This window comes from Bombina bombina, chromosome 1 (genome assembly GCF_027579735.1).
Source record: "Bombina bombina isolate aBomBom1 chromosome 1, aBomBom1.pri, whole genome shotgun sequence".
NCBI classification, from domain to species: domain Eukaryota; kingdom Metazoa; phylum Chordata; class Amphibia; order Anura; family Bombinatoridae; genus Bombina; species Bombina bombina.
Window position 1 is genome coordinate 1,386,051,755 of NC_069499.1, and position 20,107 is coordinate 1,386,071,861.

Below are 20,107 nucleotides of genomic sequence, written 5' to 3' on the forward strand. Positions count from 1 at the left end.
ATATATATATATATATACACACACATATACAGTGGATATAAAAAGTCTTCACACCCCGGTTAAAATGTCAGGTTTCTGTGATGTAAAAAAATTAGACAAAGATAAATCATTTCAGAACTTTTTCCACCTTTAATGTGACCTATAAACTGAACAACTCAATTGAAAAAAAAAACTGAAAACGTTTAGGTGGAGGGAAGAAAACAAACTAAAATAAAATAATGTGGTTGCATAAGTGTGATATATAACTGGGATAGTAGCTGTGTTCAGAATTAAGCAATCACATTCAAAATCATGTTAAATAGGAGTCAGCATACACCTGCCATCATTTAAAGTGCCTCTGATTAACCCCAAATAAAGTTCAGCTGCTCTAGTTGGTCTTTCTTGAAATTTTCTTAGTCGCATCCCACAGCAAAAGCCATGGTCCACAGAGAGCTTCCAAAGCATCAGAGGGATCTCATTGTTAAAAGGTATCAGTCAGGAGAAGGGTACAAAAGAATTTCCAAGGCATTGATTAGATATACCATGAAACACAGTGAAGACAGTCATCATCAAGTGGAGAAAATATGGCACAACAGTGAAATTACCAAGAACTGGATGTCCCTCCAAAATTGATGAAAAGACGAGAAGAAAAATGGTCTGGGAGGCTACCAAGAGGCCTACAGCAACATTAAAGGAGCTGCAGGAATATCTGGCAAGTACTGGCTGTGTGGTACATGTGACAACAATCTCACGTATTCTTCATATGTCTGGGCTATGGGGTAGAGTGGTGAGACGAAAGCCTTTTCTTACAAAGAAAAACATCCAAGCCAGGCTAGATGTTTCAAAAACACATCTGAAGTCTCCCAAAAGCATGTGGGAAAAGGTGTTATGGTCTGATGAAACCAAGGTTGAACTTTTTGGCCATAATTTCAAAAGATATGTTTGGCGCAAAAACAACACTGCACATCACCAAAAGAACACCATACCCACAGTGAAGCATGGTGGTGGCCTCATCATGCTTTGGGGCTGTTTATCTTCAGCTGGAACTGGGGCCTTAGTTAAGCTAGAGGGAATTATGGACAGTTCCAAATACCAGTCAATATTGGCACAAAACCTTCAGGCTTCTGCTAGAAAGCTGAACATGAAGAGGAACTTCATCTTTCAGCATGACAACGACCCAAAGCATACATCCAAATCAACAAAGGAATGGCTTCACCAGAAGAAGATTAAAGTTTTGGAATGACCCAGCCAGAGCCCAGACCTGAATCCAATTGAAAATCTGTGGGGTGATCTGAAGAGTGCTATGCACAGGAGATGCCCTCGCAATCTGACAAGTCAAAATGTGCCATGCTGATACCTCATACCCAAAAAGACTGAGTGCTGTAATAAAATCAAAAGGTGCTTCAACGAAGTATTAGTTTAAGGGTGTGCATATTTATGCAACCGTATTATTTTATTTTTATATTTTTTTCCCTCTACCTAAAACATTTCAGTTTGTTTTTCAATTGAGTTGTACAATTTATAGGTCACATTAAAGGTGGAAAAAGTTCTGAAATAATTTATCTTTGTCTCATTTTTTTACATCACAGAATCATGACATTTTAACAGGGGTGTGTAGACTTTTTATATCCACTGTATATATATGTGTGTGTGTGTGTGAGTGTGTGTAGAAAATTGTGTCAGCAAACATCCACCTGGGTGCTATGTGTAATAGTATACACATTCAATATATCTAAAAGATAAACACAGCACTCACCTGATTTTGAAAAAGTTAAAACATCACTTTTATTTCGGTCACACTAAAATGACATATTCCCAAAACTTTTCGGTGCTGGACTGACACCTTTCTCAATGGGACATCAAAATGTGAATAGCAGTATGCTATGTTTTAACTTTTTCAAAATCCGGTAAATGCTGTGTTTATCTTTTTGATATATTGAATGTATATACAGTATATATGTACATATATTAATGTATTTATATGTGTATATATGTATTTACAGTCATATATACACATATAAAAACATTAATATATATGTACACATATACAAACATACAGTATATATAAGTGCATTATAGCCCTTTGCCATTAAGTAGATAAAAACCATGATAAAACAAATATGCACAATATTCTTAAGTTAGGGTTTTCGCGCTATTCAGGTTAACGCTAGCGCAAAATACGCTTATTGGAACTTGTAATACAGACGCAACCCAAAAAGCGCAAAAATTTAAATCCTAGCAGGGTTTTCGCTTATGCAAAAAAAAAATATACAGCCCAAAGTTTTTATTTCATGATTCAGAAAGAGAAATCATTTTTAAACAACATTTAAATTTACTTTTGTTATATATTTTGCTTAATTTTCTTTGTTGAAGGTGCAGTAATGCTAGCTGAACACATTGGTAAGCCAATGATAAGAGCCATACAAAGTATATTAAGAGAACTAAACAAATTAGATAATAAATGTATATTGGAAAGTTGTCTAAAATTGTATGCTCTATCTGAATCACAAAGCAAAAAGGTTTGGTTTCATGTCCCTTTAATTCACGAAAAATATTCAGGAGATCCTATACTTCTAACATCTATCATTCTGTTTCATATATTAATGATAAAGGAACTCTGGGATAAGCTGATCTAGAGGCAGAAGCTATTCCTGTTACCTACTGCAGCTTGTGTGTTTTTTTCTTGCAGGTACTCTTGGCTTTAATGAGAGCTCTTTTGAACTAGAAATGTCACAGATTGGCTTTTCCATCCATGTGCTGGAGGTATGAGAAGAGATAATGTAAAACGTGTTTGAATATTGTTTATGTACCTGAAATGGTTAGAATCTGATCACACAGGTTGTGTCTTCTTGTATTCCTTCCTACCCAGGATGGCTTCCTGTTTGGGACTGTGGGAGCCTATGACTGGGACGGGGCAGTTCTGAAGGAGACGAACCATGGCCAGATCATGCCCTCAAGAGCCGCCTTTGAGAATGAGTTCCCAGTGAAGATGAAGAACCATGCAGCTTACTTGGGTAATGTAACTCTTTATGTAGTGAGGAATTACAGGAATTATTGGATAGCCCTTCTGTAGTGTTATGTAATCTTATTATACACTCAGAAGTTCATGACTATTTGAAGTTAAAAACCTAAATCCAGTAATCATCTGTGATTTGCTTTATTAAATAATTAATAACCTTAATAGGACATTTAAGTAATTGCAATATCAATAAGGGCCAGATTACAAGTGTGAATCTAACTTCAGGATTTAGGATATCGCGGCCATGCTTATTTCTTTTCCCCATAGACTTTTATGGGGAGCGCTTAAAAAAACCTATTATTTAAAACACTCACATCATAATCCGACACCGCACTATATCAACTGTGCTAAAGTGTTCATTTTATTTTTAAATATACATTTTATACATATAAATATATTTTGTAAAATATATATCTACAGTATGTTTAAATGAATATGCACACATACATAAATATACAGTATATATATATATATATATATATATTATATATATATATATATATATATATATATATATATATATATATATATATATAGTCCCAAAGAAAGCCAGCACTCTCCGGTGTTAAAATCATTCAAATCTCTTTAATTCAATTTGTGACGTTTTCGGGTTTCACCCCCGTCCTCAGACCATTATAATAACCTTTTTTGAAACCCCGAAACGTCACAAATTGCATTAAAGAGATTTGAATGATCTTAACACCGGAGAGTGCTGGCTTTCTTTGGGACTGTATTAAAACTTTTGCTTCGCACCCCAGCCAGCAGTGGTAACATCGAGAGTGCTAAACCAGTTGGACTTTATATATATATATATATAAGTAACAAGAACTTGCACTCACTGGTCTTTCCTTCAAAAACACTCATTTAATGTTACGTTTCGGAGACAGATTATCCCCTTCCTCAGACAGAGTATCTTCTGAGGAAGGGGATACTCTGTCTCCAAAACGTCACATTAAATTAATGTTTTTGAAGGAAAGACCAGTGAGTGCAAGTTCTTGTTACTTTTATGCATTATTCACTAGCACCCTGGCAGGCTGACCTGGAAGTGAGAGTGCTCATCTATGGGATTATATATATATATATATATATATATATATATATATATATATATACACACACTAGACATGTGCATTTCGTTTCATTCCGAATCGAAATTCAAATGAATTTGTCAAATTCGAAGCTTTACCGTAACATCGAAACTAATGAATAAATCCAAATTAGTTCGGATTTATTTGTTACATTCGGATGGCCATGGACTAATCACAATTACACTAGTATTGTGTAGTATATTAGGTTATATCACTCTGCTATGGGTTACATCTAATATTACAGTACATAATACTAGTCCAATACACAGCACATCCCACCTAACACATACCGAACTTCCGAATTTACGAATCGAATCCGAACCGAATACATCCGAATTTATTCGAATGAATCCGAAACAAATGCATTTGAATGTATCCGAATTCGAATCGATCCAAAACGAACCGAAACAAATTTTTCCGCCACGCCTAAGCCTAATATATACTCAATGATAATACAGATGCACTCTCCAGGATTTTGTATAATCGTCACTTTTTTAATATAAAGTTTCGGGGGTTTTACCCCCTTCATCAGAGACCTCAAAAGGAACAACAAACATGTACTCACCCACCACTGTGCCTTAAGACCCCTGTGCAGTGAACAGACGCCGAGCTGCGACTCCAATCAGCCACTCCTGAGTGGCTCTGTGTCTGTTCACTGCAACAAAATCCTGGAGAGTGCATCCATATTTTCATTGAGTGTTTGTCCTCTTGGAAGCACCCTGGGTTGATGTTGTCACGAATCATGAGTGCTGGCCTGCTGGCAAATATATATATATATAGAGTATTTCTATAAATAAAAAAAAACACATTAAAATTATTGAACATTATATTGCATGTTTTAAGGTATTTGACTGTGAAGGGCTCAAAAATGTGTGTGTGTATATATATATATATATATATATATATATATATGTGTGTGTATATGTATATACAGTATGTATGTGTTTACATGTGTATATATGTATGTGTGCACAAATATGCACATATATATAGACATGTATACATACACACATACACATATTTAGACATACGGGTGGCCCTCGTTTTACAACGGTTCAATTTACACCATTTTAGAATACAACTTTTTTTTCCAGTAATGTGACTGCTATTGCTGTCCGCTTGTGTTGCAGCAAAGTCAAGCAAGCTGAAATTAATCAGTTTAACCAGACCTGAGCTATTGAGCAGATTTCAAAGGAACAAGATCTTCCTGTCTATAAATCAGTCCAGATTGGAATGCAAAGAAAGAACTGTTTGCAGAAAAATGCAGTGAAGTCTGTGTTGTGTGATTATTTTATTAGGTTTATAATGCTGTTTACCAAATGTTTTTGTTCATTTAACTTAGTTTAATTATATATTCTGTGTTGTGTGATTATTTGATTAGGTTTATAATGCTCTTTAGCATTTAAAGTGTTCATTTCAAAGCTTTAAAAATAATGTATTAGGTGTTACTTATGACAATTTTGAGAGGGGCCTGGAACCTACCTCCCTCACTTCCCTTTGACTTACATTATAAACTGGGTTTCAATTTACAACGGCTTCGATTTACTACCATTCCTTCTGGAACCTAACCCCAGCGTAAACTGTACCTGTATATGTATATGTTAGAGCCCTTTCCAGACAAACACCTTGCCATTTAACATTTCCCTTTTAACCCTTTTTAAAACTTTTTATTAATATTAATATTATATTTTTTATTTTAATACATTTTAATGTGTTTTGTGAGGGTTTTTTTTAACTTTTACACTTTACTTTAGACCGTACTAAATATTCTAGCACAGTTTCAGCTTTCGCTTTAACGCAAACTATAACTTTCAACTTGTAATACCAGCACCATTTAGCGCAGTTGTGATATCCATTAAAAAGTATTGGTTGAGCTAGAGCGATGTCTGCCTCGCTAACCCATCTTTGGTAAATATTATTTGCCATTGACTTGTAATATCAAGTTGCGAGCTAATGTTAGCGCTGCCCAGCAATATTAGCTCTATCACTAGCGCCACTTGTAATTTGGTCCTATCATACATATATATCAAGTAATTTAAGGCAGTACAGTACAGTTAAGAATGTGCGGTCTGAAAGGAAAAATTGTAATTAATGTATAAATGGTCTTACCACAGGTTACACAGTGTCATCCGTCACATTGCGCAATGGGAGGATTCTGTACGTTGCTGGAGCGCCAAGATACCAACACAAGGGCAAAGTTATTTTGTTTGAGATGCCCATAAATAGCAACTTGTCCATATCACAGGCTCTCGTTGGCGAACAGGTAGGTACTGAATTAAATAATGTGCTATGCTATTCATGTATGTAGTGCTTTGCAATATACAACAGAATCACAAGTGATATAAATGGCTTTACATGAGAAAATACTGTGGGTATCGAATGTTTATAAATAGCTTAGATACATATCCGGGGGACAAACCATCTTCTATTCAGAGGGATAGTCAGTGTAGTCAGAAATTATATACCTTCCCCCGTTTCTCAAATGGTTTGAACGAGTCCAGTGAATTTTGCCTTCACTGGAAACTAAGTGGCATATTTATGTTTGTCCGCTGCACATCAATAAATGCCGACAGCATACGCTCTCAGCATTTATCATTGCACCAGCAATTCTTGTGAACTGCTGGTGCAATGCCGCCCCCTGCAGATTCGAACCCGATCGTATTCGATCGGGTTGATTTCTGTCGATTTCTGTCCGCGGCCTCAGAGCAGGCAGACAGGTTATAGAGAAGCGTCTTTAACGGTCTTGAACACGGGTCATCAAGCTTCGTACAGAGCTTGATAAATATGCCCCTAAATCTCTCCACTCTGGCGATATTTTCTAAGACGACTCGTCAGTACTGTGAGGTCCCCCAAAGAATTTTAGAAAGACAAATTTTAGCTTGAGAGCTGTTTACCAATTGGTAACCTGGTCTAAAATGTATTATTATATGTGAAGGAGGGACCCTTAAAGTTTTGCTGCAGTTATACTTTGTGCTTTGTATTTTATATCACTTTATGCTTATTTAGATTAACTTTTATTGCATTTCAACTTTGCACTTTCTATTTTGTATTTTATTTTGTATACAGAAGTGTATTTAGGATTGTGATTTTACAAATTCTGATTATGCTTTCACAGTTTCTGTGTACCATTAACAAATAAGGATCATACTTTGTATATTTCTTTCACAAATTAAATTGCACTTTGCATTTCTTCTAATTAAATTGAAACTGGAAATCTGTCAGTTTCCCAGAGAGTTTCATTACTTTCTATGGGCCAGATAATCAAGCATTCTCTAGTTTGGAGAAAGATTACAGATCAGACTTCACAGGGGCTGAAGTTGAACACGCTGAATTTTCTAAAAAAAAATTGGAGGAACCTGGAATTTCCAGAGAGATGAGAGATGCCTTTCATATAAAGTAATGAAGCTTTCTGGAATAGAAAATTTCATGTGAGAGAGGGAGAGAGAAGGAAAACTGGAAAACACCTGGAGCTGATGTAAAGGCTTCATTTACATGAATTTCATAACACATACAGTTATATTTAGCTCCAGACCAGGAATGCACCACTCGGAGCTAGCTAAACACATCTGGTGAGCCAATGATTAGAGGCATATGTGTAGCCACCAATCACCGGCTAGCTCCCAGTAGTACATGGCAGTTCCTCAGCCTTCCTAGGTATGCTTTTTAACACAGGATGCCAAGAGAATGAAGTACATTTATTAACAGAAGTAAACAAAAAAGTTTCTTAAAATTGGATGTTCTACCTGAATCAGTAAAGTTTAATTTATATGTTGATGCTTGTGGCAATGTAATCTGTGGTGTTGCTTACCAAATGATAATAAAAATAAGATGATGATAATCAGTAAAACACATTAATAGTGAGAGGGATGTGAATTGGTACTGAAAAGGAATTGAGTCACGAGAGACCGTTAGTCGGTGTATGACATGGGAGGGAGACATTTATTATTACTCTTCAGTGAGATACCTCATTAAGCCATGGAAAGGAGCTAAGTTTCAGCCCAGGTTACCAAGAGAAAGAAGTAAATATATTAATAGACCAAATATTTAAAACAAAATTAAATTGTCTTTTCTATCTGAATTATAAAAGTTTTAATTTATGATCCTTTTAAAAAAACCATAATATTCAATTGTTTACAAATCAGGGATGTTTTGTAGAAAAATTATCTCAGTTAATTTTCTAAATTAAATCAAAATTACGCCTATTGTATGAAGACATCTTTTTCTAACTCAGATTTGATTATATTTTACGTCTTTAGATTGGCTCGTATTTTGGCAGCGAGGTGTGTCCAGTTGATGTTAATAGAGACGGCGTGACTGATGTCCTTCTTGTTGCGGCTCCTATGTTCCTTGGGTCCCAGAACAAAGAAACTGGGCGTGTTTATATCTACAGGGTGGGCCAGGTAAGGAACTTTCTTTATTGCATATTAAATGAAGTTTTTGGATGGGAAAATAAGTAATGTGGTTAGATTCTAAAAGAATTATATTCTGATATTCTGATTATCTGGGAATTTAAGTAATCCAAAGACGTCTTTCTATCTTCTTTATTTCAATAGGTGTATTTGACTCTCAATGGCACTTTGCACTCAGACCGGAAGGTGCAGGACTCCCGTTTTGGGTACTCTCTGGCAACAGCCCAAGATCTAAACCATGATGGATTCACTGATGTGGTAGTTGGAGCACCACTAGAGGACAATCACCGAGGGGCAGTGTATATCTACCATGGCTACCGCAACACTCTCCTACCCAATTACAAACAGGTTTTAGCACTTTATATTTACTCATTGATGAATAAATTCCCAAACTCACAAAGTTTTTCACATCTTTGGCAAGAGTCCAATTATTATTAATATCGATTATTTGTAGAGCGCCAACAGATTCCGCAGCGCTAACATATTCCGCAGGGCAGCAGATTCAGCAGCGCTAGAGTACAGAGAAATTCTTCTCATCTGGGTGGTAGGATAGTGGTTTGGGATGAAACAGTATATCACATATGGTACCTAGCTGGCTTTTTAAGGTCTTAATATATTCTATGTATACTCTGTGTTCATATATAAATCCGATGCCTATGGGCAAGATACTAAAAGTCAATTTCTTGTGCTGTAACTTTAGAATGAAAGGTAAATAAAATAAACAATAATATTGAAATAGAAAGTTCAGAGCAGCTTTTGTGAGCCAATCTATGCAATAGCAATTGTCATTACAGTAATTGTCTGTCATCTTTAATTTTGTTTTTCCATGTGTGAGATAGTGATTTTAGACAAAATAGAGAAAACGTATCCATAATGTATTTTCATTAAAAATAAAGAATTTTGCAGTGTGCCAGATGTTTGGCAGGATGCTGACTATAAAATGATGCACCAAGGGTGTGCCCTTTTAAAGCCTTTCGCCTTTACTCATGTAAAAAACATTTTTTTAACCCTTATATACTTTGGGATAAAACATAGGCACATTTATGTATTCATTCTTATTAGGATGAAACATCATGTACATTCTATATGCAAAAAACAGCGAGTCACAGTTATCCAATAAATGTCAGCCGAGCCACAGATTAACAGTGACATTAGATTCGCTGGTGCCAGGGGATGCCTCATACAGCCAGTGAGAGGGAACCAGAAGAACCCTGTATTATTTATTATTAAAGCTGGTAGTGATACCATAACAAAGGATACACAGTCACTAAATGATGCTAATTTCCATACACAACAAAGATACACAAATAAAAAAACGTATTTTTGCAGTTGCATAATAACTGTCTAAAGGTGTCTATAGGCAGTTGTATACTATGCATAACAGTTCAATATGGTTGAAAAAAATTAAATTAAACAAATAATAAAATTATTTTTTACTTTCAGTTTATAATAGCAGCAGTGGCATCTTACAGCCCATCTGCTGGCCTCCAAGAGAAAATCCTTTATAAAAGTATCATACATGTTCAATTAACTCTGGGGCAGCGTGTGCCTCATCTTTCCCTGTCTAAGTGCTGATCATTAACCTTGACTGTCATCGTTTTGTCTGGCTATGCTGTCTGGGGGGAGCAATTGCCCTGTTGCCCCCCCTGAATACCAGCGCAAGAATAGGAACGCTATTGATTTAATTTGCACAAGAATAGGAGCGCTATTGATTTAATTTGCACAAGAATAGGAGCGCTATTGATTTAATTTGCACAAGAATAGGAGCGCTATTGATTTAATTTGCACAAGAATAGGAGCACTATTGATTTAATTTGCACAAGAATAGGAGCACTATTGATTTAATTTGCACATGAATAGGAGCACTATTGATAAATGTGAGCAGTGTTAGCAGTGTCATTGAACCAATATCTACAACAGAGATTATTCAGATTATTCACAAAATGTATCTCTCTTTGTTGACATCAATAACTGATACTTTTGCAGAGAATAGACTGTTCCACATTCCCTCATGGCCTGAGCTATTTTGGCCGCAGTGTGAGTGCCCAGATGGACCTTGATGGGGATGGCCTTGTTGACCTAGCTGTTGGGAGCCAAGGAGCAGCTGTCATGTTGAGGTATTGATATTAAATATTGCTAAATGTAAGTATAGTCTCCAATAGAATAAAGGAATGACATTGGTCCACAAAAAATATAGGTTCTAGAATTTGATAATAGTCAATTCAATAAAAACCTGTTTGTGAAACTAATATCTTGCTAGAAAAATATTTGCCATGACTTTGCAAATTGGGGAATTCATGAAAAATCTGTAACTGTCCCTTGTCACAACGGGTTCTGCTCTGTTATAATCAATGGAGACGCAAGTATCTTGCAAACTTTTTTTAAAATGTATTTTAATTGAGGAAACTAAAATATGACAAGAGTGTACTGTGTGAAGTCAAAGGTGCACATCAAGTATAGTGTAAATCAAGAATAAGTAATCATTACAGCAAAAGAAAAGGATAAAAATAAGTTTTGACAAACAGTAAAATCACACGTTATAATGACACTAGTCATTGACGTCGCTGTTGTTACCCCCATCTTTGAAGGAGCTAAATTGGTGGAGCTATAGTTGGCCTCTTGTGCTAACGCTCAATGTGCTCTGTTGGGCAAGGATTTGCAGACTGGAGATGGGCTTCTTTAGTGGGGCGCTCGGTCATCCTCCTAGTTGCTCCATTATCCTCACCATCGTGCTCAGCTCTGCGCGGGAAAAATAAGCTGGTCTAGTATAGGGAGGAGTATAGCCAGTATTTCTGCCAAGATGCGAGTGTCAATGCATGCCCCATTAATTGTAGATATATCCATTGCTAAGTATAAAGGGGTTTCACCAACGGGTAGAAGAAATGTGTAGGGATGATTTGCCTTGATCTAGGAGGGTTCTCGGACACTTATGTTGCAAAGGGATACAAGGATGGCAAGAGATATAGCCACTATCCACCTTGTGTGAAAATAAGCTGCATGCAGCTTTAGAAATTAGTGGCCATCTTAGAACGCTGACCACTGAAAGTCCCTTCAGTCACATCTTTTTAAATTCTTTAAGCTTTAGGTGAAACATCTTGACCCAGCCTGAACAACTAAACCCCTTAGCCTCTGTGAATTTAGCCTAGTGAAATAGTATATAAAACTCTTTACAGGTGGATTTTATGCAATAAAGGCACTATGTGGAGCTTAGGCACACAACAGCAACGTTTCAGGCTATTCACTCTTAATCATGCTTAGCATGATTAAGGGGGAATAGCCCGAAACGTTGTTGTTGTGTACCTAAATGCCTAAATAAAGCAAAGACTTTTCACAAGATTTTGACTTTTGTGTTTTGAGGGGTATTTGCAGTGGCCCCTATATCACTGACACCAGGTATAAGTTGTTTGTCTTTTGGACTGTTATAGTGTTAACTACAGGGAGAAACATTGTTAGGGTAAACCAGCTAGTTTGGACAGTTGACTGTTTCCCATGGTCTTCTACACTTTATATCTACGGACCCTGTATGTTGTTCACTATAGTCAGTATCTCTTTGCACTATAAGCAAGAATTGAAATAGTAATCTTTCATTTGGATTAATTCATGGTTAAATTTGTTAAATATTAGTATATTTTAAACATAAAACTAGGATTGGATTCCGATTTTAGGTCTGTCCATTTAGCCCCATATTTCAGAATTTGATGTTAGAGGTGGATTTTATTATATGCTTTTTCTATTTGATCTGTCTTATGAGATATTCACATATTCTACGGTTTATGGCTAAATAGGTAATAACCAATGTTTTACAAGACACTCTGATACTTCACCAAGAAATTAAGTTAATTTGACCTAGCATACACAAATACAATTCCAGAATGTGAGATAATGTATATTTCCTTTATCATTTCCAGAAGATGGTCACCAATCATTTGAAGGCATTATTGCTGACTGAGGTGTTTTTCAGTTTTTGAATATTCTGACCACTTTCTAAAGATTCTAATCATACTATGTCTGCACTATTTGCTCAAGTATTCCAAAACTTCAGCTTGAAGCTTAACTTTTCATATGAGCTTCTTGCTTCCTTTCACATTATATTTTGATTGATCCCTACTTTTCTGAGCATAGAAACCCTTACATAAGGCCCCATCCCTTGTCTATGCACATCACTTATCTGTCAACTTCACCAGTTCCCTGGGGAGCTTTACTTTATCTAAAAGCTTGAATGCTTGTGAATTAACAGAAGTGAATTAGGTGGCACATTTTCTGGGTGCATTATATTTTGTGTCTGTATTTCTCTCTTCTTTTAAACATTTCATAAAATTGCCATTCTAAGTAACTTGTTGCCAGTTGTAATTTTGAAGTTTCTATGGCAGTGTTGGCAAAGCTTTCCACTACTTATTATCTAACCTGATGTCTTAACCCTTTCACTGTCAGAGGGGTCTGCAACCCATTGATTCACAATGTTTTGCAGGACCCTCTGTAGTGAAAGGGTTAATTGTGTTCTTGGCCACAGGTCCAAGGGTATCGTACGAGTCAATGCAACTATGCAGATAAATCCCCCGTCCATCAACATGGTGCAAAAGAACTGTCTACGCCAAGGCAAGGAGTCAGTATGCCTCAACATTAGCCTGTGTTTCTCTGTGAGCTCCAAATCTCCAGGAAAATGGGACAGCAGAATTGGTTTGTATTGAAAATTCACCTTACAGTAATTCTGCAGTTATCCCCATGCTATATTTATTTGCTATGCTTACAATATCCTTAACCCCTTAATGACCGCAGCACTTTTCCATTTTCTGTCCGTTTGGGACCAAGGCTATTTTTACATTTTTGAGGTGTTTGTGTTTAGCTGTAATTTTCCTCTTACTCATTTACTGTACCCACACATATTATATACCGTTTTTATCGCCATTAAATGGACTTTCTAAAGATACCATTATTTTCATCATATCTTATAATTTACTATAAAAAAAATTATAAAATATGAGGAAAAAATGGAAAAAAACACACTTTTTCTAACTTTGACCCCCAAAATCTGTTACACATCTACAACCACCAAAAAACACCCATGCTAAATAGTTTCTAAATTTTGTCCTGAGTTTAGAAATACCCAATGTTTACATGTTCTTTGCTTTTTTTGCAAGTTATAGGGCCATAAATACAAGTAGCACTTTGCTATTTCAAAACCACTTTTTTTCAAAATTAGCGCTAGTTACATTGGAACACTAATATCTTTCAGGAATCCCTGAATATCCATTGACATGTATATATTTTTTTTTAGAAGACATCCCAAAGTATTGATCTAGGCCCATTTTGGTATATTTCATGCCACCATTTCACCGCCAAATGCGATCAAATAAAGAAAATTGTTCACTTTTTCACAATTTTTTTCACAAACTTTAGGTTTCTCACTGAAATTATTTACAAACAACTTATGTAATTATAGCATAAATGGTTGTAAATGCTTCTCTGGGATACCCTTTGTTCAGAAATAGCAGACATATATGGCTTTGGCTTTGCTTTTTGGTAATTAGAAGGCTGCTAAATGCCACTGCGCACAATACGTGTATTATGCCCAGCAGTGAAGGGGTTAATTAGGGAGCATGTAGGGAGCTTCTAGGGTTAATTTTAGCTTTAGTGTAGTGTAGTAGACAACCCCAAGTATTGATCTAGGCCCATTTTGGTATATTTCATGCCACCATTTCACCGCCAAATGCGATCAAATAAAAAAAAAACGTTAATTTTTTCACAATTTTAGGTTTCTCACTGAAATTATTTACAAACAGCTTGTGCAATTATGGCACAAATGGTTGTAAATGCTTCTCTGGGATGTCCTTTGTTCAGAAATAGCAGACATATATGACTTTGGCGTTGCTTTTTGGTAATTAGAAAGTCGCTAAATGCTGCTGCGCATCACACGTGTATTATGGCTAGCAGTGAAGGGGTTAATTAGGTAGTTTGTAGGGAGCTTGCAGGGTTAATTTTAGCTTTAGTGTAGATATCAGCCTCCCACCTGACACATCCCACCCCCTGATCCCTCCCAAACAGCTCCCTTCCCTCCCCCACCCCACAATTGTCCCCGCCATCTTAAGTACTGGCAGAAAGTCTGCCAGTACTAAAATAAAAGTTTTTTTTTGTTTTTTTCTAAAAGAAAAAAAAAAGCATATTTACATATGCTGTGTTTAGGATCCCCCCTTAGCCCCCAACCTCCCTGATCCCCCCAAAACAGCTCTCTAAGCCTCCCCCTCTGCCTTATTGGGGGCCATCTTGGGTACTGGCAGCTGTCTGCCAGTACCCAGTTTGCACACAAACAAATGTTTATTTTTTTATTTTTTTTTATTTTTTTTGCAGGGCACCCCACGGTCCCCCACGGACCAACCCCCACCACCTAAATGACTCCTAAGGTTTTTTTTTACATTCTAAGTCCCACTTTTATTTTGTTTTGGGACACATTTTTCTGTAGTGTAGCGGTTCCCACCCGCTCCCTCCCAGTGCACGCGCCCGCGCGCGCCCCCTCGTGCACGTGCGCGCGCCCGCGCGCGCCCCCGGACTCCCCCGCCCACGATCCCGCCCCCCTCCACATGACCAGGGCCATCGATGGCCGCCACCCACCTCCCACACCGGCTCCCACCCACCAACGATACCGGCCATCGATGTCCGGTGCAGAGAGGGCCACAGAGTGGCTCTCTCTGCATCGGATGGCCGTAGAAGGTTATTGCAGGATGCCTCCATATCGAGGCATCACTGCAATAACCGGAAAGCAGCTGGAAGCGAGCAGGATCGCTTCCAGCTGCTTTCCACACCGAGGACGTGCAGGGTACGTCCTCAGGCGTTAACTGCCTTTTTTCTGAGGACGTACCCTGCACGTCCTCAGTCATTAAGGGGTTAATGTTCACGATACACCAAATGCTTACACTATATCAGCTACAATCACACTCACTATATGTCAAACAGTCTCTCATAGTAATAGTTATTACACATCACTATATACCATGTATTCTCAACCACACTCATTACATGCCAAGCACACTCACACTTAACCTATATGCTAAGCACCATTTCACAGTTATGTTGCGCTAGCACAATCGCCTTTTACGTTTCAATCCTTAACGTGATCTCAGAGCTGAGGTTAACTGTTTTCCAAAACAAACATTTTTGCACAAAACACATAAAAAATACTTTACAAAGTACAGTTACACTCATATTAACACTCGCTAATAAAAATTATTTAAAAAAAAGATTGCACAAAAAAGTTATATGGGCTCAAAGAATGGAGATTTTGGGTGTTAGAAAAAAAAAAGGCAGGCAAAGTGCTTTAACATTGAGATATATACAGATACATTGCTAAATATGTTTGTATGTATATATACAGTATATATATATATATATATATATATATGGTTACATATATATTAATGTATTTATATGTGTATATATGTATTTACAGTCATATATACAAAAAAAAATATAAAAACATTTATACTATATTCGCGTTTTTAACGCGTCCGAAGCTCCACCCTGCCATTTTCGGAATCCACCGCGACGCAGCGAATGCAAACGGAGCATTAAAAAAAAAAAACTAACTGCCCGCAATAAGAATTAAAAAAAAAAAATAACCGCCCGTAATAAATATTAAAAAAAAACTAACCGCCCGCAAAAAGTATTAAAATAAAAACCTAACCGCCCGCAATAAGTATTAAAAAAAAATTAACCGACCGCAATAAGTATTTAAAAAAAAAACCTAACCTAAGGTCTTCTTCCAGGCGGGTCCATCATCCACGGCGGTCCACACTGAAGATTGAATTCAAGGTACCCCTTATTTATTGCGGTACCTTGCATTCCTATTGGCTGAAATTTTCAAAATCAGCCAATAGGATGAGAGCTACTGAAATCTAATTGGCTGATTTGAACAGCCAATAGGATTTCAGTAGCTCTAATCCTATTGGCTGTTTTGAAAAATTCAGCCAATAGGAATGCAAGGTACCCCAAATTGATTGCGGTACCTTGCATTCAATATTCAGTATACGACGGACATCAGATGAAGACGACCCTCCATGCCGCTGAGGACCACTGACGCCACGAGGACCACCGCCGAGGATCACTGACGCTGCCACAGATGACCACCGTAGAGGATCGCCACATCTAGCAAGACCGTTTCGGACCTCCGCTCTGCACCACCTTCGCTGTGGATGGTGATGATGGACCTGCCTGGAAGAAGACCTTCTCCGCTGGACTTCTGAAACCGTGAGTACCTATTTGGGGCTTTAGTGTTATTTTTTATTATTATTATTATATTTTTTTTTTTTTTAGATTAGGGATTTTTGGGCAATTTGCAAAAGAGCTGAATGCAGTGAAAAAGAGTTGAATGCCGTTTTAAGGGCAGTGAAAAAGAGCTGAATGCCCTTTTAAGGGCAATACCCATACAAATGCCCCTTTAGGGGCAATGGGTAGTTTAGGTTTATTAGTGTTTTTTTTATTTTGAGGGGTTTGATGGGTGGGGGGTTTTACTGTTAGGGGGGACTTTGTTTATTTTTAATGTAAAAGAGCGGATTTCTTTAGGGCAATGACCTACAAAAAGCCATTTTAAGGGCTATTGGTAGTTTATTCTTAGATTAGGGGGTGTTTTTATTTTGGGGGGGCTTTTTTATGTATTTACTGTAAATATTTTACATTTGTTAATGCAAATATGTTATGTTGTATGCTCGATGGGTGTTTGTTTTTTCAAGAATTTTTTTTTTCTCCATTCACCTTCAGTGGGAATGAGAAAAGGCTATGGAGTTTGCACGATCTCGGGTGTTGGGAATACATGCCCACGCACGTGATAACTTGTTAGTTTTTTCGCGGTATTCTGGTTAACGCTAGGGCAAAATATTATTTTTTGGAACTTGTAATACCAGCGCAACACAAATAGTGGAAAAAGCTTAACGCTAGCAGTGTTTTGCCTTACAAAAAAAAAAAAAACTGCCAATTGTTATCTAGTCCATAGCATTGCAGGATAGCTAGTGCTAAAATTCCATGCTCAAATTAGAACATGTAAATTGTACGCTACAATTATCCTTTAATATAGAATATGCAGTATCAATTTCACATTCGGTATAAATTGCTTCACATTCTCTTTTCCTCTCACTAAATATAAGAAACCCTCTGCAATTTCTCCTTTACATTCACTGTATTGAATCACCCTCCATTTCACACACACTTTCTCTCTCACACTAACAACACATCCTGCACCCGAGCTCTTGTTCACACAATACTTCAAGAACATTCTTTCCCTGACATAATTCCTCTACCACACATCCTGCAATTGCATTAAATTATTTTATAACCTTTCAAATCTCTCCCTCACATTCTCACTATAAATTCAGTGTCATCTTGTTCACACATGCGCATGCACACACACTCCTTCCTGTGCGCACACACACTCCCAATCACACACGCATGTGCTCACACACAAACACACTCCTGCCTGCGCATACATACTCACACGAACACACACACACTCCTGCCTGCCCGCACACACACTCCCAAACAAACACCCCGACACACACACGCACTCACATGCGCTCACACACAAACACACTCCTGCCTGCGCACACATACTCACACGAACACACACACACTCCCACGTACACACTCCAATGTACACACACACAAGCATATGCTCACACAGACACACATAGGGTCTCAGTACACAATAGGGCTAAATGTTGTCTTTGTTTACTCTCTATTACAGGGCTTCATTACAACATATCTCTTGATGACAAAAAGTTCAATACTAGAGCTGTGTTTGATGAGAATTCACAAAAGTTAGTGAACAAACACATCAAAGCGATTGTGGGCAAAGTCACGTGCATGAACATAGGTTTCCACGTTATTGTGAGTACTGATGAGACGGTAAGGTACAAAATTGATAAAGTGTGCTAGAAAACACAGGCTTTAATCCAAGTTTAAAAAAAAAAAAAAAAAAAAAAAGGTGTTGTGGAAAGAACAGTCTCTTAAAATAGGTTCTGTGTTGTGGCATACAGCATGTCCATCATTTAGTAACTGTTAATAAACTTGGCAAATGAGTTAGTCTTTTGTTGAAGAATATTTGAGATCTTTAGGATGTCCATAGTGAAAGCTTAAAGGGGCACTGAACCCAATTTTATTCTTCTGTGATTCAGCATGCAATTTTAAGCAACTTTCTAATTTACGCCATTATCAATTTTTCTTCGTTCTCTTGCTATCTTTATTTGATAAATAAGGCATCTAAGCTATGGAGCCAGACAATTTTTGGTTCAGTACTCTGGACAGCACTAGTTTATTGGTGGGTGAATTTATCCACCAATCAGCAAGAACAACCCAGGTTGTTCACCAAAAATGGGCCGGCATCTAAACTTACATTCTTCCTTTTCAAATAAATATACCAAGAGAATGAAGAAAATTTGATAATAGGAGTAAATTAGAAAGTTGCTTAAAACTACATATTCTATCTAAATCACAAAAGAAAAAAATTTGGGTTCAGTGTCCCTTTAACCCCTTAATGACCGGACCATTTTTCAATTTTCTTACCCTTAATGACAATGGCTATTTTTACATTTCTGCAGTGTTTGTGTTTAGCTGTAATTTTCCTCTTACTCATTTACTGTACCCACACATATTATATACCGTTTTTCTCGCCATTAAATGGACTTTCTAAAGATACCATTATTTTCATCATGTCTTATAATTTACTACAAAAAAAATAATAAAATATGAGGAAAAAATGGAAAAAAACACACTTTTTCTAACTTTGACCCCCAAAATCTGTTACACATCTACAATCACCAAAAAACACCCATGCTAAATAGTTTCTAAATTTTGTCCTGAGTTTAGAAATACCCAATGTTTACATGTTCTTATCTTTTTTTGCAAGTTATAGGGCCATAAATACAAGTAGCACTTCGCTATTTCCAAACCACTTTTTTTCAAAATTAGCGCTAGTTACATTGGAACCCTGATATCTGTCAGGAATACCTGAATATCCCTTGACATGTATATATTTTTTGTTAGAAGACAACCCAAAGTATTGATCTAGGCACATTTTGGTATATTTTATGCCACCATTTCACCGCCAAATGCGAGCAAATAAAAAAAAAACTTTACATTTTTCACAATTTTAGGTTTCTCACTGAAATTATTTACAAACAGCTTGTGCTATTATGGCACAAATTGTTGTAAAAGCTTCTTTGGGATCCCCTTTGTTCAGAAATAGGAGACTTATATGGCTTTGGCATTGCTTTTTGGTAATTAGAAGGCCGCTAAATGCTGCTGCGCACCACACGTAAATTATGCCCAGCAGTGAAGGGGTTAATTAGGTAGGTTGTAGGGAGCTTGCAGGGTTAATTTTAGCTTTAGGGTAGAGATCAGCCTCCCACCTGACACATCCCACCCCCTGATCCCTCCCAAACAGCTCTCTTCCCTCCCCCACCCCACAAATGTCCCCGCCATCTTAAGTACTGGCAGAAAGTCTGCCAGTACTAAATAAAAGGAGTTTTTTTTTTTTTTTTTTATAAAAAAAATAAAATATTTTAGCTGTGATGGACTCCTGCCTTAGCCCCAACCTCCATGATCCCCCCCTCCCAGCTCTCTAACCCTCT

The 20,107-nt window shown here is 37.1% G+C and overlaps 1 protein-coding gene across 1 annotated transcript in view; it reads left to right on the forward strand.

Annotated features, from left to right (window-relative positions):
- The window catches only part of ITGA10 (integrin subunit alpha 10), a 203,538-nt gene that overhangs the window by 112,046 nt on the left and 71,385 nt on the right, over positions 1–20,107 (forward strand). The window contains 8 exon segments of the mRNA XM_053704493.1: positions 2,669–2,742; positions 2,849–2,993; positions 6,201–6,349; positions 8,343–8,486; positions 8,640–8,843; positions 10,482–10,612; positions 13,006–13,172; positions 18,223–18,365. Of these exon segments, the coding sequence (XP_053560468.1) occupies positions 2,669–2,742; positions 2,849–2,993; positions 6,201–6,349; positions 8,343–8,486; positions 8,640–8,843; positions 10,482–10,612; positions 13,006–13,172; positions 18,223–18,365 (1,157 nt within the window).